The sequence below is a fragment of the Alosa sapidissima genome, chromosome 18 (genome assembly GCF_018492685.1).
Source record: "Alosa sapidissima isolate fAloSap1 chromosome 18, fAloSap1.pri, whole genome shotgun sequence".
Taxonomy (NCBI): Eukaryota; Metazoa; Chordata; class Actinopteri; order Clupeiformes; family Clupeidae; genus Alosa; species Alosa sapidissima.
This window is the reverse complement of record NC_055974.1, coordinates 26,220,281-26,242,780: the sequence shown is the minus strand read 5'-3', so window position 1 is coordinate 26,242,780 and position 22,500 is coordinate 26,220,281. Positions and strand designations below refer to the sequence as shown.

Sequence of the window (22,500 nt, the reverse complement as noted above, 5' to 3'; positions counted from 1 at the left end):
TGATTGAGACTGTCCACTTATGATCTGATCCCAAGATGCCTTTTTGGGACTGTGTCCATTTTTTATTTGTCTTTATTTAGAATGTGTCTTGGGCGACTGCAAGTGGTCTGCCAAGACACATCATGGCTTACACATGTCTTACACAGTGCTTTGAGTGTCTTGAGAAGTGATATACAAATTAAATGTATACCATATTTTCCTGACTATAAGTCACACTTTTTTTCATAGTTTGGCTGGTTAAATTAACATTTAAAAACATTTTCATGTACCACATCAGCACTTTTGTTCAGTGAATCTTTTGTAAATTGCTTTACAATTACCATCTGGCCCTTCACTCCTTCGTCTGTCTTCAACATTCCCAGTAGAATTCTCAATCTTTTTGGCCTCTATGTGTTCAGTTACATAGTCGCTGCGTGTTCTTGGTCTTGGATTTTGTGAAATGAAGAAATTTTCTAAATAAATACTTATAGTCCGGAAAATAAGGTAATTATTTTATATCATGTATCCAAGGAGTAAAGAGAGATGTTGCAGACTACTTAGATTCCGTTACTGACAACATCACATTCATTAGAACTCCCATTGTCCAGGGCATCAGAAGGCATGGGCATTTGCACTACAAAAGGTATGCGGTCAAATGGGGTCTCAGAGCCCCTCAGCAAGAGGTGTGAGTGATCGGATCACAATGCATCTGGGTTGATTGTTCACATTTGTATTCAGAACAGGCCACTTCCACAGATCCCCCAAGACGCATTTTAAAGACAAATGTAAATAGGGTCTTTAACACCCAATGTCAGGGGCTCCAGGCAGACTGGCCAGGCCAGGGTGTGAGAGGAGCTCCCCCCAGGATAGATCGGAAAGATCCCCCAGGGACACCAGGGGGTAGTGGGGGGAACTGGGGAACTGCCCTGACGGGATGGTGCAGATAGTTCAGAGAGGAAACTCTAATGTGATGCTGTTGCATGGTCTCAGCTTGGACCAGCTTTAGCTGCCATCATAAGCAGACCAAGCTGACTCACTACCTTGTATCTCCATAAATAAAGTTTACTCACAGGGAGCGCACTGAAGAAGGCACAGATAGATAGATAGATAGATAGATACTTTATTGATCCCCAGGGGATCTATGCCGAAACGCTAAGCAGCAATAAACATTTTTATATGCAAAATGCGGCCTTTTTTTCTCAGTTTTGTCAGGAATAAGTTTGGCCCTGTACTCTCAATGACTAACCTGGGGCAGCCGTGGCCTACTGGTTAGCGCTTCGGACTTGTAACCGGACGGTTACCGGTTCGAACCCTGACCAGTAGGAACGGCTGAAGTGCCCTTGAGCAAGGCACCTAACCCCTCACTGCTCCCCAAGCGCCGCTGTAGCAGGCAGCTCACTGCTTTGGGATTAGTGTGTGCTTCACCTCACTGTGTGCTGAGTGTGTTTCACTAATTCACAGATTGGGATAAATGCAGAGACCAAATTTCTCCTACCACGCAATTCTGCGGTGAAACCATTGGAAGTATTTTAAAGGGATTTACTATGTAACTGGGAAAAACCAAACACTTTGTTTTGTCTGCCTTATGTTTCTCTTCCTCTTTTCTGTCCAGACACTTCCCTCTTTCTTTTTCGTTTACTCCATCACTCTCTTTTTCTCTTTCAATCTCTGGCTTTTCTTCCACTTCTCCTTTCCTTCCCTCTTTCCTTCTCTTTCTTTACCTCTTTCTCATGCAGTCACTCTCTTTCTTTCATTTGTTTTATCCCCCCCCGCTCTCTGTCCCCTTACTGAACTCTAGCTCTGCATCCAACCAACTAATGACTTTTTCTGCTCTTACAAGGTAACGGCTAATACACTGCACATATTTATATTTCATTTATATTACTCTAAACCACCTTCTGTAAACCAACTGTATACTACTGTCTACACGGCACTATATTTCTTGTCCTGTCTATGCACCACCTGTCTATACTTTGTATATCACATTGCATTTTTTGCACTTCTGGTTAGACGCAAACTGCCTTTCCTTGTTTTTGTACTTGTACTCTGCACAATGACAGTAAAGTTTAATCTAATCTAATCTCTACCTCTTCCCCTCCCTCTCACTTCCCCTTTCTCATGCAATCACTCTTTTTTTTCATTTTATCTTCCTTCTCTCTCTCTCTCTCTCTTCCATATCCCCCTCTCTCTCCCTCACCTCTGCCACAGGACTGGACGTTGCACCTCTGCCAGCTGGCTGGACGGGGCCTCCAGGAGCAGTGTATCTCCCGCGCCAGTTTCCCCGTGCGGCTGTGGGCGCATGCCACGTAACGCGACTGGAAACCATGGCGACCGCAGGTGGCCGTGCACTGGGTCCAGGGTCCCATACGCCACTGGATGGAGCAGGCCTGGCTCGTACAGTTCCTCTGGGAGGGCAGTCTGACACACACACACACACACACACACACACACACATTAATGAACATTTCTGTAAATGTGCCAGTGTTAGCAAGCTGGCTAATTTTCAACTGTTGACTTGGCCAGTATATAATATATGATGACATAATGTACAACAGTCTTTTTTCGAGTGGCTTTCAGCACTGTTGTGAATATATTTTATGTACTGCAGTGTGTTTTGTGAGATGGTGCAGTTCCCCTGCTTACCTGGGGAAGGCGCCACACATGCGGTGGGAGACCCTGGTGCCGTTCCTGTCCTGGCAGAACACGTGCCGGTGCTGGGTGGCTTGCCGCAGTCCCACACAATGGCCATGGCACTGCCAGAGAGGGCGACAGAGAGCAGGCTTATCAAACAGGGGTGCGTTTCCCGAAACCACAGTTGCTAACCTGTTAGCAACTTAGTTGGTTGGCAATGGTAAATTGCATTGCAACCAACAAAGTTGCTAATTTAGTTAGCAACCGTGGTTTTGAGAAACGCGCCCCAGGGCATTAGATAGCTGACTGGATGTTTTATTATTACTCACAGGAGGTCTAGCCATGCTATGTTACAGTTTTTCTCAGTTGCTTTGGCACATTTCTCAGATCATAATTGAAATTCTGAAAACTGTTTGTTCAAACTCCATATCATCTCATCACTTGGGCACATCATTGAAGCAGTTTCTCCCCATCTTGAACAAATAGCAAAGCTTTAGTACATCCATGCAACTGATGTTGTACAAATGTCTGCTGTTTTTTTTTTATTTCAATTGCTAATGTCATGTTGGTCAAAATGCACTATACTGGTTCCCTGCTGAATAGTCCTATACTATACAATAAATTGGCCTTATTTCATCTCTTGTTTCATTACATGCAAATGTGTTGAACTAGTTGTCATAATAAGTTGTCATAGTCTATCTAGCATATACATACACTAACACTACTCACAAAAAGTTAGGGGTATCTGGCTTCCGGGTGAAATTTAATGTTTCAGTACAGAAAGTGACATTGAACTGTTGGACATGTGCATTCAAAAGTTTAGAGAAGGTCACATGACAGTTAGTTCACCTGTAAAAGTTATAGTGGATATTAGGTTCATCCTGAAATTTCACCCGAAAGCCAAATATCCCTGACTTTTTGTGAGTAGTGTATATGTGACCTGACAGATAGGAACGTCAAGAGGATGTAGAATGATTTTCTTATACTGTAAATCTAGCCTCCAGTGGTGCACACCTCTTTCCCTTTGCACAATGCTGTACAAGCCTTTGCTTACTTTATACTATCACAACGTCTGTCAAAAGTAAAAACTTTGGAACATATCCACTCTCTTGTAATCAACCCCCTCCACATACACTAATGTGTAACTTTGTAGTTTAGAGATAGCTAAAATAGTGCTGCCTTGTGCATTGTTCATCAGAAAAGTAATTTTAACAACACAACAAAGCAGTTTGACTATCTGGACATAAACAATGACGTCAGGACTTGTCATTTTGATTGCACTGACAGTTTCATTGGCATAAATACTGTACTTGCTTTTGAGACATAAACAAAGCATTGTGAGCAAGATACACACTTTTGAAGGGAAATCCAGTATGCGGTGTAGTTTGAACTAATTGTTTTGAGAAATGCACTAACTGTGCAAATGTTAATGATGATTCGAGAAATGCACCAAAACGACTGAGAAAAACTGTAACTATGTTGATTTTAAATGTTGTATAATATGAAATGTTGTTATTATTGAGGGAGGTTCCAAATAAGTCTGCTGGCTTTCTGCCTGCATTGCATTGTTTACTTTTATCTTTTTTTTCATCTAATGTATTTTAAATTTGTGCAAAATAATAAAACCTAAAACCTTAAACCTAAAATAAGTCATATACAATTAAAGGAACAACAACTTTTTGGGAAAGTAGCTTGTTAGAACTTTCTTGATGAACAGTATGGGCTGTAATCACGCCACCTGCTGGTTGTTTTGGAAATGTGCATACACCATGTTTTCCTAGATGGGATGTGATCACGCCATCTGCTGGTTGTTCTGGACACATGCATCCACCATGTTTTCCTAGATAGGCTGTGATCACGCCATCTGCTGGTTGTTCTGGACACATGCATACACCATGTTTTCCTAGATGGGCTGTGATCACGCCATCTGCTGGTCGTTTTGGACACGTGCATACACCATGTTTTCCTAGATAGGCTGTGATCACGCCATCTGCTGGTTGTTCTGGACACATGCATACACCATGTTTTCCTAGATGGGCTGTGATCACGCCATCTGCTGGTCGTTTTGGACACGTGCATACACCATGTTTTCTGAGGTGGAAGGCTCTGATTGGTGGACTGTCCGCCTCCCTGATGAAGGCTTGGTGCTGAAACACGTCAGAGTTTTTTTTTTTTTTTTAAAAAAAGGTTCAAATAACCAAGCCATGAAAATGGCTTTTTAACTAAACTGAGGGTACCTTGGAGTTTTTTTCTTTTGGAATGTAATGTGTCTGCTTGAGCATAAACACAATTAGATTAGGATTAGACTCAAAGGCTGTACCTTTAATGTGGGGCCTCTGGATTAAAAAAACAGTGGCTAAGAATCAGAGGCTGTGCCTTTTATGTGGCACCTCTGGATGGATAAAGACATTTTTAGCTAAACTAAGTAAACACAAACACCAACACAAACACTCTCTCTCTCTCTCTCTCTCACACACACACACACACACACACACACACACACACACACACACACACACACACACAGGCCCAGATCTAGGCTGCTCAGATTGGGGGGGCAAATATAATTTTTGAGTGGGCACAATGAGTGGACCATTTTCCTAGTAAACATCACGTACACATACAAATATGACATAGACTAACCATCAACAGATTCAAGGCATCTGCTATGGAAAACAAATGCCAGGTACAAAGCAGGATTATCACAGCTCTTGAACTGGTCACAACAAAACCCTTAGTATCAGCACAGACAGGATTATTCATGTTTTTCTTTTGTGTTAATTTTCAGCTTTGTCATTTACAGTACATTATTGGTAGATGGATATAAAGCAAAAAAATAAAGCACAGAAAATTATTATTTATAATTAATTGAAAATTAAACTTTCATGGCATAGGCCACTATCCCCCCTGTGAGCTAAACTATAAACATTATTTAATGTCATTACATTGTTTTGGTGGTGGTCTAATTGAGTGCCTGTTGAGAGAAAGTGGAATAGAACATTACGTCCAATATTCCAACATGTGGTTTAATGACTGCCTTTCTCATTAGTGGGTCACTTTGATACTAAAAGTATGATTCTGTACGACTGTATGATATCTGAACTGTCCCTGTGTATATCTGTGTGTGACTGTATTTAGAGATAAGCGGGAATATTATGACTTATGACTTTGCAGTGTTTCACTGTTCTGCATGGCTGCGTCAGTAGCTATCTGCTCCGGATTGCCAGGTTGCCACTAATCAGAGTCTGATTCAGTGTAGTCCATGTGAAATGGGATGACCAACGCCATCTCCCGTCAGCCTGGAAGGATACTTAAACCCTAACTATTACATTGTCTAGTTAGAGCAGCTGATGGATCTTTAGGTGAAGTCATGCTGTCTCTCCCTTGATGCGCATCATTGTAAATAAACTCTGTTCCTGATTTTTCACACTACTTTATTGGTCTGACCGGGTCTCTATTTCATCTGTGGTATCAAAATTACCATCACTGTCACTTTAAGGATGCAAGAGAGTAATTTGATTTCTGAGGAAGGCTTGCTTGAGTCTGATGGACAAATAGTTGCGCATAGTGCATAAGGATATGTGGACGCAATTCATTAGCCTTTTTTCTGTCATTAGTTATGAAGAACTTGGCATTAGTATCATTGGAAAGCCCGGGTTCTGCTCGTTCACGTGATATACGTGGGATATATGTATGGGTGTGATATACGTGGGATATATGTATGGGTGTGATATACGTGGGATATATATAGGGGTGTGATATACGTGGGATATATGTAGGGGTGTGATATACGTGGGATATATGTATGGGTGTGATATACGTGGAATATATGTATGGGTGTGATATACGTGGGATATATGTATGGGTGTGATATACGTGATATACGTGGGATATATGTATGGGTGTGATATACGTGGAATATATGTATGGGTGTGATATACGTGGGATATATGTATGGGTGTGATATACGTGGAATATAGGAGGGGTGTGATATACGTGGGATATATGTATGGGTGTGATATACGTGGGATATATGTATGGGTGTGAATTTCAGTCACATATTAGGTAGGGCAGAAGACACATTGGGGGGGGGGGGGGCATCGGCACACACACACACACACGCACGCGCACACACACACACACACACACACACACACACACACACACACACACGTATTGAGGGTAGGTACTCACGGGGCCCCAGGCGGTGGAGGACCAGTGGGAGCATGGCTGGGTGTTGCAGCTCTGGGAGAGGGGGGGTCTCTTCCCCGCCCCCCTGCACCTGAGCTCCCCCTCAGGCCCCCCACGGCAGGTGACCCGGCGCGTCTGCACCCCCCCACCACAGGGGGCAGAGCAGGCCGACCACGCAGAGAGCAGCCACCTACAGGGGGAGGAAGAGGAAGAGGAAGAGGGAGGGAGAGAGACATTATTACAGACACACACACACACACACACACACACACATACACACACACACACACACACACACACACACATACACACACACACACATACACACACACACATACACACACACACACATACACACACACACACATACATACACACACACACACACACACACACACACACACTGCAAACTGCAATGGGCCTTTGCATCTAACCAAATAAAATAAAATAATAATAAAATGGGACACAGCAGCCATGACCAATGCTGTTGCTCAGCACAAACACACACACACACACATACACACACACACACACACACACACACACACATACACACACACACAGACACTGGGGACATCCTCATTGCCTTGGAACGGATGCATGATGTGACACACACACACACACGTGATGTTGGGATTTTGAGGAGATTTTGGAGGCTCAGTTGCATATCTTCTTTCTCTCTCTCTCTCTCTCTCTCTCTCTCTCTCTCTCTCTCTCTCTCTCCCTCTCTCTCTCAAACCCACACACAGACAGACACACACACACTGTCACAGATGAGTGAAATCTGGCTATTCAGTTACTGCCCCAGGAAGCAGGTGACTAGACAGGAAAGTCATCATCAGTCTGAGTTTGGGACAGCACAATAAAACCCTACTCTATTATACTTCATTAACCTTAAGACCACTGACACACTTCCCTCTTTCTCTCTCTCTCTCCCTCTTTCCATCTCTCTCTCCCTCTCCCTCTATCTCGCTAAAGCATTCTTCCTCTTCATCATTAGTCTGAGCTTGCAACAGTACAATACAACTATCTCTCCTCATCTCTCTCTCTCTCCCTCCTACATCACTCTCTCCCTCCCTTACCTAACCTCTCTTTCTCTCTCTCTCCCTCCTACATCACTCTTTCCCTCCCTCACCCAACCTCTCTTTTTCTCTTCCCCCTCTCACACACTTCTTCCTCTTCATCATCAGTCAGCACCATAAAATCATATTATACTCCATTAACTTTAAGGCCACTCATTCATTTCTCTCTCTCTCAACATCTCACTCTCTCAGGCCACCAACAATCATTACTCTCTCTCTCCCTCTCTCATTTCAACCATATACACTGTATATAGTAAAACCATATGGTAAGACGAAACAACGTTTTTAAATGTAACACCACTTGATCCATGGTAAAATGTTGTTTTGTGTCACTATATACAGTGTATATGGTTGAAATGACAATAAAACCCACTTGACTTAACTTGACTCTCTCTCTCTCTCTCTCTCTCTCTCTCTCTCTCTCTCTCTCTCTCTCTCTCTCTCTCTCTCTTCCTTTCTATTTAGCTCGGGACAGCACAATAAAACCCTATTGTATTATACTCCATTAACCTTAAGGCCACCAACACACATCCTTCTCTCTCTTCATCTCTCCATCTTTCTTTCTCTCTCTCTCTCCATCACACACACACACACTTTCTCTCTTCCTTCCTCTATGGGATTTGGAAATGACCCAACCTCTAAATGACCCAACCTCTAAATGACCCGGACTCGCAACTGGGTCTCCGTGAGCACTTGGGCCCGATTGGGTATGGGCTCTGTAGTCAGTTGCGTCACACTGCCCCCCATAATACAGTAATTGAATTGTGTTTCTGCTGGGTATAGTAAAGGTAATCATTAATCATTAATCATTATAAAACCATTTGCCTGAACAAGTGGAAAGAAAATATAAATCTTAAGGTCCCCAAATCTCAACTAGTTCTTCACGACTGCAGTACCATGGTCTTACCTCTGGGGGCAGTGTTGTCCATGGCAGAGCTGTGATCCGAAGGACGTGTTCAAACAGAGCGAGCTGTTCCCTGCAGTTGCATCATCTCCACAGCTGGGATCTATAATCCGATACGCAGCAATTACACAGGAACATTAGAATATATCAAAGTGTGGGATTGCATGGGAGAATATTTCAAGCATGCAACACAGAGTTGTTAGTGGAAGCTGTCAAGGATTTAGTTACTGTAACAGTTCCATGGAATATTCTGGCAGAGAAGTGAGTGAGCTCTTCACCACTGACCAAAGTCAACTGAGAAAGTGAGTTTTGAGCAAATGTTTTATTATTATTTTTTTTTGAAGATTTGAGTGAAAATGCTCTAGCAGATCCCACCAAACATTTCTGTGCATCAGTTCAGAGATGTGCGCAGAGGATTGAGACGGTGGATGTCTGAGGGAGAGGGATGTTTCCCAGAATGCTTTGGGTTGAGGCCGGGTGGGCGGGCCGTCTCTCACCTGCGAGGTGTACGATTGAGGAGAGGGAGGCGGAGCCAAGGTGGTTGTGGGCGGAGCAGGTGTAGAGACCCACATCGGCGTCTCCAGGGCTTCTGATGAGGAGCGAGCCGTCTGGCAGAAGGGCTACTCTGCCACACACACACACACACACCACGAGGCTACTGAGACCAGTACACACATCAGTGCTAATACACACACACACACACACACACACACACACACCACAAGGCTACTGAGACCAGTACACACATCAGTGCTAATACACACACACACACACACACACACACACACACAACACACACACACACACCACGAGGCTACTGAGACCAGTACACACATCAGTGCTAATACACACAAACACATACACACACGCACACACACACACATACCACATACACACATAACACACACCACGAAGCTACTGAGACCAGTACACACATCAATGACTACACAAACTCACACAGACAGAGTATACGCACGTATACACACACACACACACACACACATCCTTACACAAACACACACACACATTTCCAGTGCCCTTCCCACCTGAAGATAAAGGTGTGTTCAGGTCGTCCTTACCTGCTGCTGGCCTGCAGCTCCTGGCCGTCCTTGGCCCAGGTGAGGACCGGTTCCGGGTTGCCCTGGGCCTGGCACTTGAGCCGCAGACGGACCGCCTTCCTCGGCACCAGGACCGGACCGCCCACGTACGCCACGGGCTCCAGAGGGCTGGACGCGGTGCCCGAGGGCCTGCGCGGCGCGTGGATGGCCGGCTTGCGGAGCGGTCCGGTGGAGAAGGCCGCGGTGCGGCGCAGCTGCAGCTGGACAGACGCAGACGCAGACGCGGAGGTCTCGGAGGCGGAGGCGTCGCTGGGCGCAGAGGTCTCGGAGGCGTCCGGCTCCTCCTGCAGGTGCAGCGTGGACTCGTTGTTCTCTCCGTGGCTGTGCGTGAGCTCGCCCAGGAGCTGGGCCAGAACCGAGTCCTTCTGCTGACCGCCCGACAGGTTACGCAGCACCTAGAGAGATAGATAGATAGATAGATAGATAGATAGATAGATAGATGATAAATAGATAGATAGATAATAGATAGATAGATAGATGATAGATAGATAGATAGATAGATAGATGATAAATAGATAGATAATAGATAGATAGATAGATAGATAGATAGATACTTTATTGATCCCCAAGGGGAAATTCAAGGTCTCAGCAGCATACAGACATCACACACAACATGCACTTACAGCAGAAAAAGGAATATACTTATAAAAAAACTCCACTGTACAATAGAGACAGTAGAAGATAAACATGATACTAAATACTAAATATACTATATAAACTAAATCAAATATCAACATAGTGTGCTTAAAGGATGATCAAGCATGACTGGGACTGAGCCTGTAATTCAGAGTGCAGCTGAGGATGATCGCTTCCTTGTTGTCCCTGTCAAGGGTGCCATGGTCGTGGACCCCTCAACAAACACAAGCAAGATGCAATATACAGTAGAAAGAGTGGGGATAGTGATATGGACATATAAGAGAATAATATAAATATATTTATATATCAAATATAAATATAAATTAAATATACCTTAAACATATAAATATAAATATAAATTAAATATACCTTAAATATATAAATCTAAATATAAATTATATACCTTAAATATATAAATCTAAATATAAATTATATACCTTAAACATATAAATATATAAATGATACCTCGTCCAGCGCGTGCGTCTCCGCCACCAGGATCATGGCGGCGCCTCCATCCTCCGCCGCGGCGTCCAGGAGCTCCTTGGAGATGCTGCCCTGGTCCCTGGCGTCCAGCAGCCTCTGGACGAGGGTGTCATAGCGCCCAAGCGACGCACGCAGCTCCCTGGCCTTCTCCTCCGACACCACGGTGCCCGCTGCCACCGCCATCGCCCCCGGCTGCTGGACGTTCTTCTTCTCCCGTCCTGCGTCGTCGTTGTTGTCGCGGTCAGCGTCGTCCGGCGGCAGCCAGAGGTTGCCCTGAGGCACGGCCAGCTTCCTCTTACTCCCGATGACCTTCAGCACGAAGCTCTCCTGCGCCTGGCCGGCCACGCAGGTGTAGACGCCGGCGTCGGACACCTGGACCTGCTGGATGCGGATGTAGCCCATCGGGGAGACGGTCAGGCGGGCTTGCACAGTGGCCGGCGCAGGGGCAGGGGGAAGCGACGACGGAGACAACGGCATCGTCGTCGACGACGACGGCACTGTCGACGACGACGATGCGCCCCCTAGTGGCCGGCCGTCCTTCAGCCAGCGGATGTGGCCCTTGCGGACGCGACGCGTGGGGCAGCGAATGACCACGGAGGTCCAGGGCAGCAGGTATGCGTAGCCGCCAACGATGAAGTGCAGCTTGCGGCCCTTGCGCCACTGGATGTAAACTTTGCGCTGGGCCAGGATGCTGGGCTCCGGCCTGGACACGGACGGCTTCATTGGAGGACCTAGGGGGACACGGGAGCAGGTCAGAGGGCAGAGGTCAGAGGTCAGCACTGGGGCTGGTCTGGTCCTCAACTGGCACAAATATATATATATATATATATGAGTGATGTGATGTGTGTGTGTGTGTGTGTGTGTGTGTGTGTGTGCGTGTCTGTCTGTATGTGTGTGAATGTGTGTGCATATGTGAGTGTGTGTGTGTGTGTGTGTGTGTGTGTGTGTGTGTGTGTGTGCATATGTGAGTGTGAGTGTGTGTGTGTGTGTGTGTGTCTGTGTGTGTGTTTTAGCCTCTCATTTGTAAAGCTCTTGCAAGTTCCAAGGTGTCCAAATTGTGCCGTATTAATAAACTTGCAACAACATATCTGCTTGCTCCCATCTGTTCCCCTATCCCTCACACGTGGACACTCCATCTCCACACCACCCTTACACACACACACACACACACACACACACACACACACTTCATCTCCGCACTGCCACGTCTATCATGAGAGCCCTCACACACACACACACACACACACACACACACACACACACACAACACACACACACACAAAGACTTCATCTCCGCACTGCCACGTCTATCATGAGAGCCCTCACACACACACACACACACACACACAAAGACTCCATCTCCGCACTGCCACGTCTAGTGTGAGAGCCCTCTGCTCCCTACACTCCTCTCTCATCACTGCACTGGAGAGCTCCACAGCTGCAGTGTTAGAGACACGTCTTGACCTCAAAATCTCCATCGCCATGTATGCAAGTGTGTGTGTGTGTGTGTGTGTGTGGAAACATTGGTATGTGTACTGGTCTCACGGTGTCCATGTGTGTGTGTGTGTGTTTATCGGTGTGAGTACACAGCTGTAGTGTTAGAGACACATTTTGAGTTCATCTTCAGAGCATATATGCAAGCGTGCACGCGCAAGTGTGTGTGTGTGTGTGTGTTTATCGGTGTGAGTACACAGCTGTAGTGTTAGAGACACGTTTTGAGTTCATCTCCAGAGCATATATGCAAGCGTGCACGCGCGAGTGTGTGTGTGTGTGTTTATCGGTGTGAGTACACAGCTGTAGTGTTAGAGACACGTTTTGAGTTCATCTCCATCATATATATGCAAGCGTGCGTGCGTGTGTGTGTGTGTGTGTTTATTTGTGTGAGTACACAGCTGTAGTGTTAGAGACACATCTTGAGTTCATCTACATAGCAGGTATGCAAGTGTGTGTGTGTGTGTGTGTGTGTGTGTGAGAGAGAGAGATAGCACAGTTAGGAGGCTGCCGTGTCAGAGACATATCTTGAGCTCACACCCGTCTCCATCTCCAGGTATGTACATGTGTTTGAGTATTAGCGTGTGTGTGTGTGTGTGTGTGTGTGTGTGTGTGTGTGTATGTGTGTGTGACTGCAAAACTGGGAGGCTGCCGTGTCAGAGACATATCTTGAGCTCACACCTGTCTCCATCTCCAGGTATGTACATGTGTGTGTGTGTGTGTGTGTGTGTGTGTGTGTTTATCTGTGTGAGTACACAGCTGTAATGTTTGAGACACGTCTTCAGTTCACGGTCATCTCCATAGCAGGTATGCAAGTGTGTGTGTGTGTGTGCTTATGTGTCTGTGTGTGTGTGTGCTTGTGTGTGTGTGTGTGTGTGTGTGCGTGTGTGTTTGTGTGTGTGTGTGTGTGTGTGTGTGTGTGTGTGTGCGTGTGCGTTTGTGTGTGTGTGTGTGTGTGTGTGCGTGTGTGTTTGTGTGTTTGCGTGCGTTCGTGTGTGTGTGTGTGTGTGTGTGTGTGTGTGTGTGTGTGCGTGTGTGTTTGTGTGTTTGTGTGTGTGTGTGCGTGCGTGCGTGTCGTGGGAGGATGCCGTGTCAGAGACAGGTCTTGAGCCCACAGCTGTCTCCACCTGGTCCTGCTCCCCTGCTCTTCCCAGAGTGTAACTTGCAGCCCAGTTAAAGAGCCAGATCACGACCACCTCTAAATCACATCAGGGCCTGTGTCTCTCTGTGTGTGTCACTGTGTGTCTGTGTGTGTGTGTGTGTGTGTGTGTGTGTGTGTGTCTGTGTCTGTATCTGTGTGTGAATGTGTGTGTGTGTGTGTGTGTGTGTGTGTGTGTGTGTGTGTGTGTGTGTGTGTGAGTGTATGTGTCTAAGTGTGTGTGTCTGCAAACATGTGACAATGTAATTTCCAAAAAAAAAAGACAATTTATTTTCACAAAATTATTTTCACATTTGCAGCAACTATAGTTCCCAGATTCCCCTCAAAGGTGCCTGCACACTGCCCCAACAAACATTTTGGGTCAATGTGCGCCATCAGTCTGTGCTTGTTGGATTTGAGTTTGAGTTGAATCATAGACTATATATATAGAACTGTGCAGTGTGGCTGCATTCAGCAGTGTTCTATATATACAGTCTATGAGTTGAATTGTTTGAGTTTAACATGTCCAAAAGTCATTGGTTTTAATCAATGTCAGTTGGGTGCTGGAAGTTGGTTTTCTGAACATTCCGAAGACTACAACCAACAACTGCCAACTTTAGAATGTTGGGGTTTGTTGGCGTTTGTTGGGGCAGTGTGCAAAACATAAGCGGGCGTTCTGTTATTTGCCCACGCTCACCAGTGCGGAACTGACAAGCATTTAATCAACACTGGGTTTAAATGAGCGGCACCGACAAAAAAAGAACCGAATGGTAGGCTAGTCTGTGGCTGCTGCGGCGAAAGGGTTTGGTGGTGGTGTGTGGGGATTGTATTGAAAACAATGGAATCTAAACAATCGGCCGTCGAAAGCAGAGCGTGCCATACTCATGTCGGCATTGGTGTGCTGGAACCTTTACTCTCTCTACTATGGCCTGCCCTGTCCACTCTCTCTGAAAAATATCACACACACACACACACACACACACACACACACACACACACACACACACACAACAAACACACACACAGACACACACACAGACACACACACAGACACACACACACAGACACCAGACACACACACACACAGACACACACACACATACACACAGACACACACACACACAGACACACACACACAGACACAGACACACACACACACAGACACACACACACATACATATACACAGACACACACACACACAGACACACACACACAGACACACACACACACATACATATACACAGACACACACACACACAGACACACAGACACACACACACACACACACACACACACACAGACACCCCTCTCAGTATACATCTCTCTCCCTGCTGCGATCTCCCCTGTCCCTCTTGTCTGCCCTGAGCCAGTAAATACCAAACTGATGGTCTGAGTTCCGAGGGAGGCTCTTGGCCCTCCGTGTAGTGCTGGTGTCAGAATAACAAGTGGCCTAGGACACGCATCAGACCAGCAAAGACAGCGCACAGCCGAGCGCACAAGCGACCGGACAGATATTAGACACACATAATCTATGCGTTAATAATACTGCTCCTGAGGGATCGGGCAGTCAGCCTGGAATGAGGCGATCGACTAACCACACTGCTGAGGAGACTGGGAATGCATGTGAGAGGGAATGTAACGTTTATAACAGTCCCAGCATAGCAGGAAACTCATGTGAACATAGGGTTTCTAACAGTCTCGGCACAGAAAGAGAAAAAGTTGCAGTAAAGAAAGCGACTCACATGAAGGTATAGGTTTATAACTGATTCAGCATAGAAAGAGATGTGAATATAGGGTTCATAACAGTCTTAGTATATAAATCGACTCAAAATGAACATAGGGTTTTTAAGAGCAGTATAGGATGAGACTTGAAGAGAGCAGAACTACACGTTAGTGGTGTTGTTATAAAAACAACTACATGTTAGTGGTGTCGTTATAAGAACAACAACATGTTAGTGGTGTCATTATAAAAACAACTACACGTTAGTGGTGTCGTTATAAAAACAATTACATGTTAGTGGTGTCATTATAAAAACAACTACACGTTAGTGGTGTCATTATAAAAACAATTACATGTTAGTGGTGTCGTTATAAAAGCAACTACATGTTAGTGGTGTCGTTATAAAAACAACTACACGTTAGTGGTGTCGTTATAAAAACAATTACATGTTAGTGGTGTCGTTATAAAAGCAACTACATGTTAGTGGTGTCGTTATAAAAACAACTACACGTTAGTGGTGTCGTTATAAGAACAACAACATGTTAGTGGTGTCATTATAAAAACAACTACACGTTAGTGGTGTCGTTATAAAAACAACTACACGTTAGTGGTGTCGTTATAAGAACAACTACATGTTAGTGGTGTCATTATAAATACAACTACACATTAGTGGTGTCGTTATAAAAACAACTACACGTTAGTGGTGTCGTTATAAGAACAACAACATGTTAGTGGTGTCGTTATAAAAGCAACTACATGTTAGTGGTGTCGTTATAAGAACAACAACATGTTAGTGGTGTCGTTATAAAAGCAACTACATGTTAGTGGTGTCGTTATAAGAACAACAACATGTTAGTGGTGTCATTATAAAAACAACAACATGTTAGTGGTGTCGTTATAAAAGCAACAACATGTTAGTGGTGTCGTTATAAAAGCAACAACATGTTAGTGGTGTCGTTATAAAAACAACTACATGTTAGTGGTGTCGTTATAAAAACAACTACATGTTAGTGGTGTCGTTATAAGAACAACAACATGTTAGTGGTGTCCACAGCTGCCTGTGTGCTCTCTGCAAGCGGGTATCCTCACTGACTCACTGATCTATTCATTTGGCTGACGCTTTTGTCCAAAGCAACAATTCTTACATCCATCAGTGAAGGTATTACTCTTGCAGTGCCTGTGAGAATGGGGTCAGGAGGGACTGGTCCAGCAATCAGACCGTTCCATTTATCAACAAATACGGAAAAGCTTCAAGCAAAAGCCACTGCACACCGAGTCTGTATGTCTCGTCCGAAAGAGTCATACATTTGAAAACGAATACGACCTCATGTTGTGTCAAACACATGAGGTTAGTCACCTCTTCCAAAACTTTCCTCCATCAATAACGTTTTCAGAACGGGTTCCATTTTCTGTGTTTTTTTCCACATTGCATAAGTGTCAGTGAATGAGGTTTCCTACCGCAGAGTACTTTATTTGACAGAGTAAAGAGCCATTCACACCAAGAACGCTAACGGCAAAAAACTAGTTAATATGAATCACAACAACCACACATAAACTACAAGGATAACGTCACTAACATCTAGAGTTATCTTTATAGTTATCGCTCCTTGTGTGAACGGCCCTTGCAAAAACAAACTGACTTACTGTGCGAAGGAGCTGTATGGAGTGTGGAATGTATAGATTAGATGAAGGAGGTGTATGGAGTGTGGAATGTATAGATTAGATGAAGGAGGTGTATGGAGTGTGGAATATATAGATTAGATGAAAGATGAAGGAGGTGTATGGAGTGTGGAATGTATAGATTAGATGAAGGAGGTGTATGGAGTGTGGAATGTATAGATTAGATGAAGGGGTGTATGGAGTGTGGAATATATAGATTAGATGAAGGAGGTATGGAGTGTGGAATGTATAGATTAGATGAAGGGGTTGAGGGTATTACTTGTGCAGGGCAAAGTATACAAAAATGGACTTAGAGTCCGAAGGCCTAGAATGTGCAGTGTATAGATTAGACATGAATGTATAGATTACATATAGATTAGATGAGGGGGTTAGGGGTTTTACTCTTGCAAGGATTAGACATATATAGATGCTAGTTTAGATTAGTGTATAGATTAGACATGTATGTATAGATTATATGTAGATTAGTGTATAGATTAGACATGTATGTATAGATTATATGTAGATTAGTGTATAGATTAGATGAGGGGGTTAGGGGTCTTACTCTTGCAAGGATTAGACATATATAGATGCTAGTTTAGATTAATGTATAGATTAGACATGTATGTATACATTATATGTAGATTAGTCTATAGATTAGACATGTATGTATAGATTATATGTAGATTAGTGTATAGATTAGATGAGGGGGTAGGGGGTCTTACTCTTGCAGGGCTCGTTGGTGCAGGGCCGTACAGTGCTGGGCCGGGGAACAGACGAGCAGGCGTCGGGCAGCAGGGTCTGGTATTGCCCACTCTCACCCTGGCGTCGACACACAACCAGCAGCCTCTGGGTACCCTCACCACAGGTGGCAGAGCACTGTGTGGACACACACACACACACACACACACAGACACACACACACGAGACACACAAACACATACACATACAAACATGGACACATGTACACACACACACACACACACACATAAACACACAGACACACATACACACACACACACACATACGCTCACACACACACATACACACACACACATAGACACAGACACAGACACACACACACACACACAGACAGACAAAAGTTAACATTTCATGTCTCTTGTCAAGACAAATCTGAATCACCGTGAACATTATTTCACTGCGTGTTCTCCAATTGGCAGCAAACGTAGTGAACCTGAGCGTGCTTCAACCCATTGATCAACAGATAAGCACTGGAGTACATGAGTGGACACGTGTACACAGCACGACACACACACACACACACACACACACACACACACACAGGAATGTGCATACATACAAGGCCCCTGAAAAGCCTCCAGTCTCTCCCCTTAGGCCACGAGTTGCTTGAAAAAGCGCAAGACAGCCTTTGGCCCTTGCCTAGCCTAGCGGTGCAGCAGGAGCTGTTATGCTAACCTCATTCTGCTCCCGGCCCACAGGAACCATTCCGGAACATTCCAGGACTCTGATGCGGAGCGAGGTGCGCACATAGATCAACAGGATAAAACTGTCCCATGGGACGCAGCACGGTTGTGTGTGTGTGTGTGTGTGTGTGTGTGTGTATGAGTTTGTGAAAGTGTGCGAGTGTGTGTGTGTGTGTGTGTGTGTGTGTGTGTGTGTGTGGGAGGACGAGGAGGATGAAGCAGGCTTCTTGGCCTTGGATCCTCCTCTTAAGTTAGCTCATCACGGCAGCCTTACAAGAGCCCTTGGGACCCTTACAGCACAACACAGACGTACGCTAGCCCCTGGTGTGTCCACTGTCCAGGAACAACGGCATGTGCGTGGAGTCTCGCCGGCTCTGTGCTTGGGGCTTGTTTGTGCCAGCTGTGGGACACGGCGTGGAGTCATTCAGATAAACATGATGAAATGACGCTTTTGTTTGCTCGCCTGGCCGCCTCGTGGGGCCAGACAACCCCGCTGCGTCCATGTCTGAGGGTGGAATTCTGACATCTGATTATACTCCCATCGGAGAGAGAGAGAGAGCGAGGGAGAGAGAGGGAGAGAGAGTGAGAGAGAGAGAGAGCAAAAGAGAGAGAGAGAGAGCGAGAGAGAAACAGAATGAACGAGCAGCGGCTCTTGCACCTGCCAAGCTGAGCTGTGCTGAGAATGCAATTGAGTGCAACGCTAGCCCTAACATAAACAGAGGGAGATCTAAACTGATCTCTGTCTGTTAGAGCTCATCTGAGATGGTCAGCTATTTTAGTGTCCCCCGTGGCGCCGCGTTGCGCTTCACGGCTAATCAATCTGCTCAAGTCATCTGAAGCAGAGCTCCTCCAGGACTCTCTCTCTCTCTCTCTTTTGCTCTCTCTCTCTCTCTCTTCTCTCTCTCTCTCTCTCTCTCTCCTCTCTCTTTCTCTCTTTTCTCTCTCTCTCTCTCTCTCTCTCTCTCTCTCCTCTCTCTTTTGTTCTCTGTCTCTCTTCTCTCTCTCTCTCTTTTGCTCTCTCTCTCTTCTCTCTCTCTCTCTCTCTTGCTTTCCTTGCAGTTGTTTTTCCAGAGCTGAACTAGATCCAGTGCTGGACCAAAATCAGCGTCCAATAGAGTATCAGCATTCAAAACGCGTTCACATCCATCTTATACTAAAGAAAAATCAACCTGATTGTAGGAATCATCCAGAGCAAATAAGTCAATGTCAAGGAGTGAACTAATATAATTGCTTCATATATAATATAATACAGGTATGGCTTCATAGTAGTGTGGAGAAATCCATACCTTAAGTTGTAATGCACAGCATAGTATCATTTCATACACACACACATGCACACACGCACGCACACACACACATGCAGGCACGAACGCAGGGACGCACGCACACAGGCATGCGCGCACGCACGCACGCACACACGCAGCTATGTTACCTGTTACCTGGGTCCAGGTGGTAGGTACCCAGTGAAGGGTGGAAACAGTGGGCAGGATACTCTGGTACAGACACACACACACACACACACACACACACACACACACACACACACACACACACACACACAGACACACACACACACACACACAGCTGTGTTACCTGTTACCTGGGTCCAGGTGGTAGGTACCCAGTGAAGGGTGGAAACAGTGGGCAGGATACTCTGGTACAGACACACACACACACACACACACACACACACACACACAAACACACAAACACAAACACACACACACACACACACACACACACACACACACACACACACACACACACACACACACACACACACACAGCTGTGTTACCTGGGTCCAGTCTGTGGGTACCCAGCGCGGTGGGCAGGCCACTCGGGCACAGGCCTGCAGGCTGGGGGGGGTGGGGGAGGGGCAGAACGTGTCAGGCAGCTCCAGAACACTCCCATCAGCCAATCGCTGCTTGCACAGCACCTCCCGCTTCTGGGCACCGACCCCACAGGTACGGGAGCACTGCAGGGACAAAAAAGGCAAATGTGCATATGCAAAGAAATACATGGATAAGCTGTACTGAGGTCAGTGACAAAGCAATAACTATGCTCATTTTAAATGATGATGTGGGTACAAATACACATATAAATTACAATAACTTATCCCCAGTGTCATGCATGAGTGAATCAGTGTACACATGAGGGATCCAAAGAACTGTTGCCAAAGTCCTTAAAGACAAGTCCCCCCACTCGGCGGCCATCTTGGTAACAGACTTTGGGCAGTTATGGGGCAGCTGTTCTCCTATTCAAGTGAATGGGGAGGCACAGAGAGGGCAGTTATGGGGCAGCTGTTCTCCTATGCAAGTGAATGGGGAGGCATAGAGAGTGGGCAGGATATGTGTAGACTACTGCCATATTGGTGTTACAAACTAACCCCATGCATTTCTATGGAGGATTCTTTGAGTGCTGTGTCTCCTCATTAGAAAGTCTCTGCCGTAGATAAGTGTGACAGAGAGAGAACCAGTGACAGAAATGTCAATTCTACAATCAGTTTAAAAGGGGGAACTAATCAGTGTGATCACGAGAGATTTAGAGAGATGTAGAGAGAAGTAGAGAAGCCAGACATAAACTGGAACAATATGACATAATCCTTTTTATGGCTGATACATACACAAATGACCATAATCAAATACATATTTTATTATGTTTAAATGGGGCTTATAATCAGTGTAAATATGAGACATTTGACATTTCTTGACATCATGACAGTTTTGTAATCTCTCCATCTCTTTTCCTATTTCTCCCCCTTCAGTCCAGTCTCTCTCTCCCTCCCTCAATCTCTCTCCCCCTCTCTCCTTCCCTCCCTCCATCTCTCTCTCTCTCTCTCTCTCTCTCTCTCTCCCCCTTCAGCACAGATCTGGCTGAGTGCACGCACCTGTCCCCAGTCTCGGGGTTCCCAGGTGGGGTGGCAGTCGAAGCGGTTGCACGCCTGCACGGGGATGGGCTTGGGCGGCCGGCACTCCTCATCTCGGAGGGCCTCCGTGCGGTTGCTGCCACGCGCTGGACGAAGGGTGCAGGTGACCGCACGCGAACGCAGGCCCACCCCACAGGTGGCAGAGCAGGAACTCCACAAGCTCAGCTCCCACCTGAGAAATGAGGGAGAGAGAGAGAGAGAGAGGGAGTGGGAAGGAGAGAGATGGAGGGAGAGAGAAATAAGAGAGGGAGAGAGAGAGAGAGGAAGGAAGGGAGGGAGGGAGAATGAGAGGGAGTGGGAAGGAGAGAGATGGAGGGAGAGAGAAATAAGAGAAGGAGAGAGAGAGAGATAGGAAGGAAGTGAGCGAGAGAGATGGAGGGAGACAGAGAGAAGGAGAGAGAGAGGGAAGGAAGTTGATATTAGGGAGAGGGGGATGAGAGAGATAAGAGATGAAAGATGGAGGAGGGAGAGGAGGAGAAGAGAAACCTTTTCACTTTCATAAACCATTATTTAAAACCAATCAAAAAAGTCATATGGAGGCAGCCCACCAGTCCAAATGCTAACCCACGCTAATATGCTAACCCACGCTAATATGCTAACCCACGCTAATAAAAAGAAACAAGAAAACATACGGTAGCTCATCAGGCTGGGACGCTGTAGCACTATGCTAGCTGCACAAGCTAAACCTTGCTGCTGACCTCCCTCCCCCCTCATCAAGACCTCCATGGGTCCTCTCCAAAACGGAGGAGATTGCCATGTGGGCCTTTGCTAGCCGGTTGCAGTGGACCAGGAATGGGGCTGAGCTGTGGAGATCCCTTAGCATAGCTAGAGCTATGCGCTAGCCAAAGCAAACAGGCCGAACACTGGGTTTGTTGTGCCTGAAAACAATGGACCCAGGTGGAAAAACAGGCAGTGGGAAGGCCTGCTGGCCTCTGGATCTCGTTCTGACACACGCAGCGCGAAGCGTGGAAGCCCGAGACACAGCAGACAACCTGAGCGGGTGTGAATTTCCCTACCGTGTCCAGCGGAGAAAATAAAAAAAAATACTTTACATTCTGTGAATGGTTGAGATAGTTTAACACAGCAGACATGGCTGTC

At 45.8% G+C, this 22,500-nt stretch overlaps 2 protein-coding genes across 2 annotated transcripts in view; both read right to left on the bottom strand.

Moving 5' to 3' along the window:
• The window catches only part of LOC121690252 (C-type mannose receptor 2-like), a 1,098,322-nt gene that overhangs the window by 310,548 nt on the left and 765,274 nt on the right, over positions 1 to 22,500 (bottom strand). The gene's annotated exons all lie outside the window — the stretch shown is intronic.
• The window catches only part of LOC121690288 (ADAMTS-like protein 1), a 225,618-nt gene that overhangs the window by 834 nt on the left and 202,284 nt on the right, over positions 1 to 22,500 (bottom strand). Inside the window, 10 exon segments of the mRNA XM_042070782.1 lie at positions 2,177 to 2,397; positions 2,623 to 2,732; positions 6,805 to 6,991; positions 8,791 to 8,890; positions 9,285 to 9,412; positions 9,867 to 10,300; positions 11,007 to 11,755; positions 17,756 to 17,909; positions 20,272 to 20,451; positions 21,364 to 21,574. Coding sequence (XP_041926716.1) covers positions 2,177 to 2,397; positions 2,623 to 2,732; positions 6,805 to 6,991; positions 8,791 to 8,890; positions 9,285 to 9,412; positions 9,867 to 10,300; positions 11,007 to 11,755; positions 17,756 to 17,909; positions 20,272 to 20,451; positions 21,364 to 21,574 — 2,474 coding nt within the window.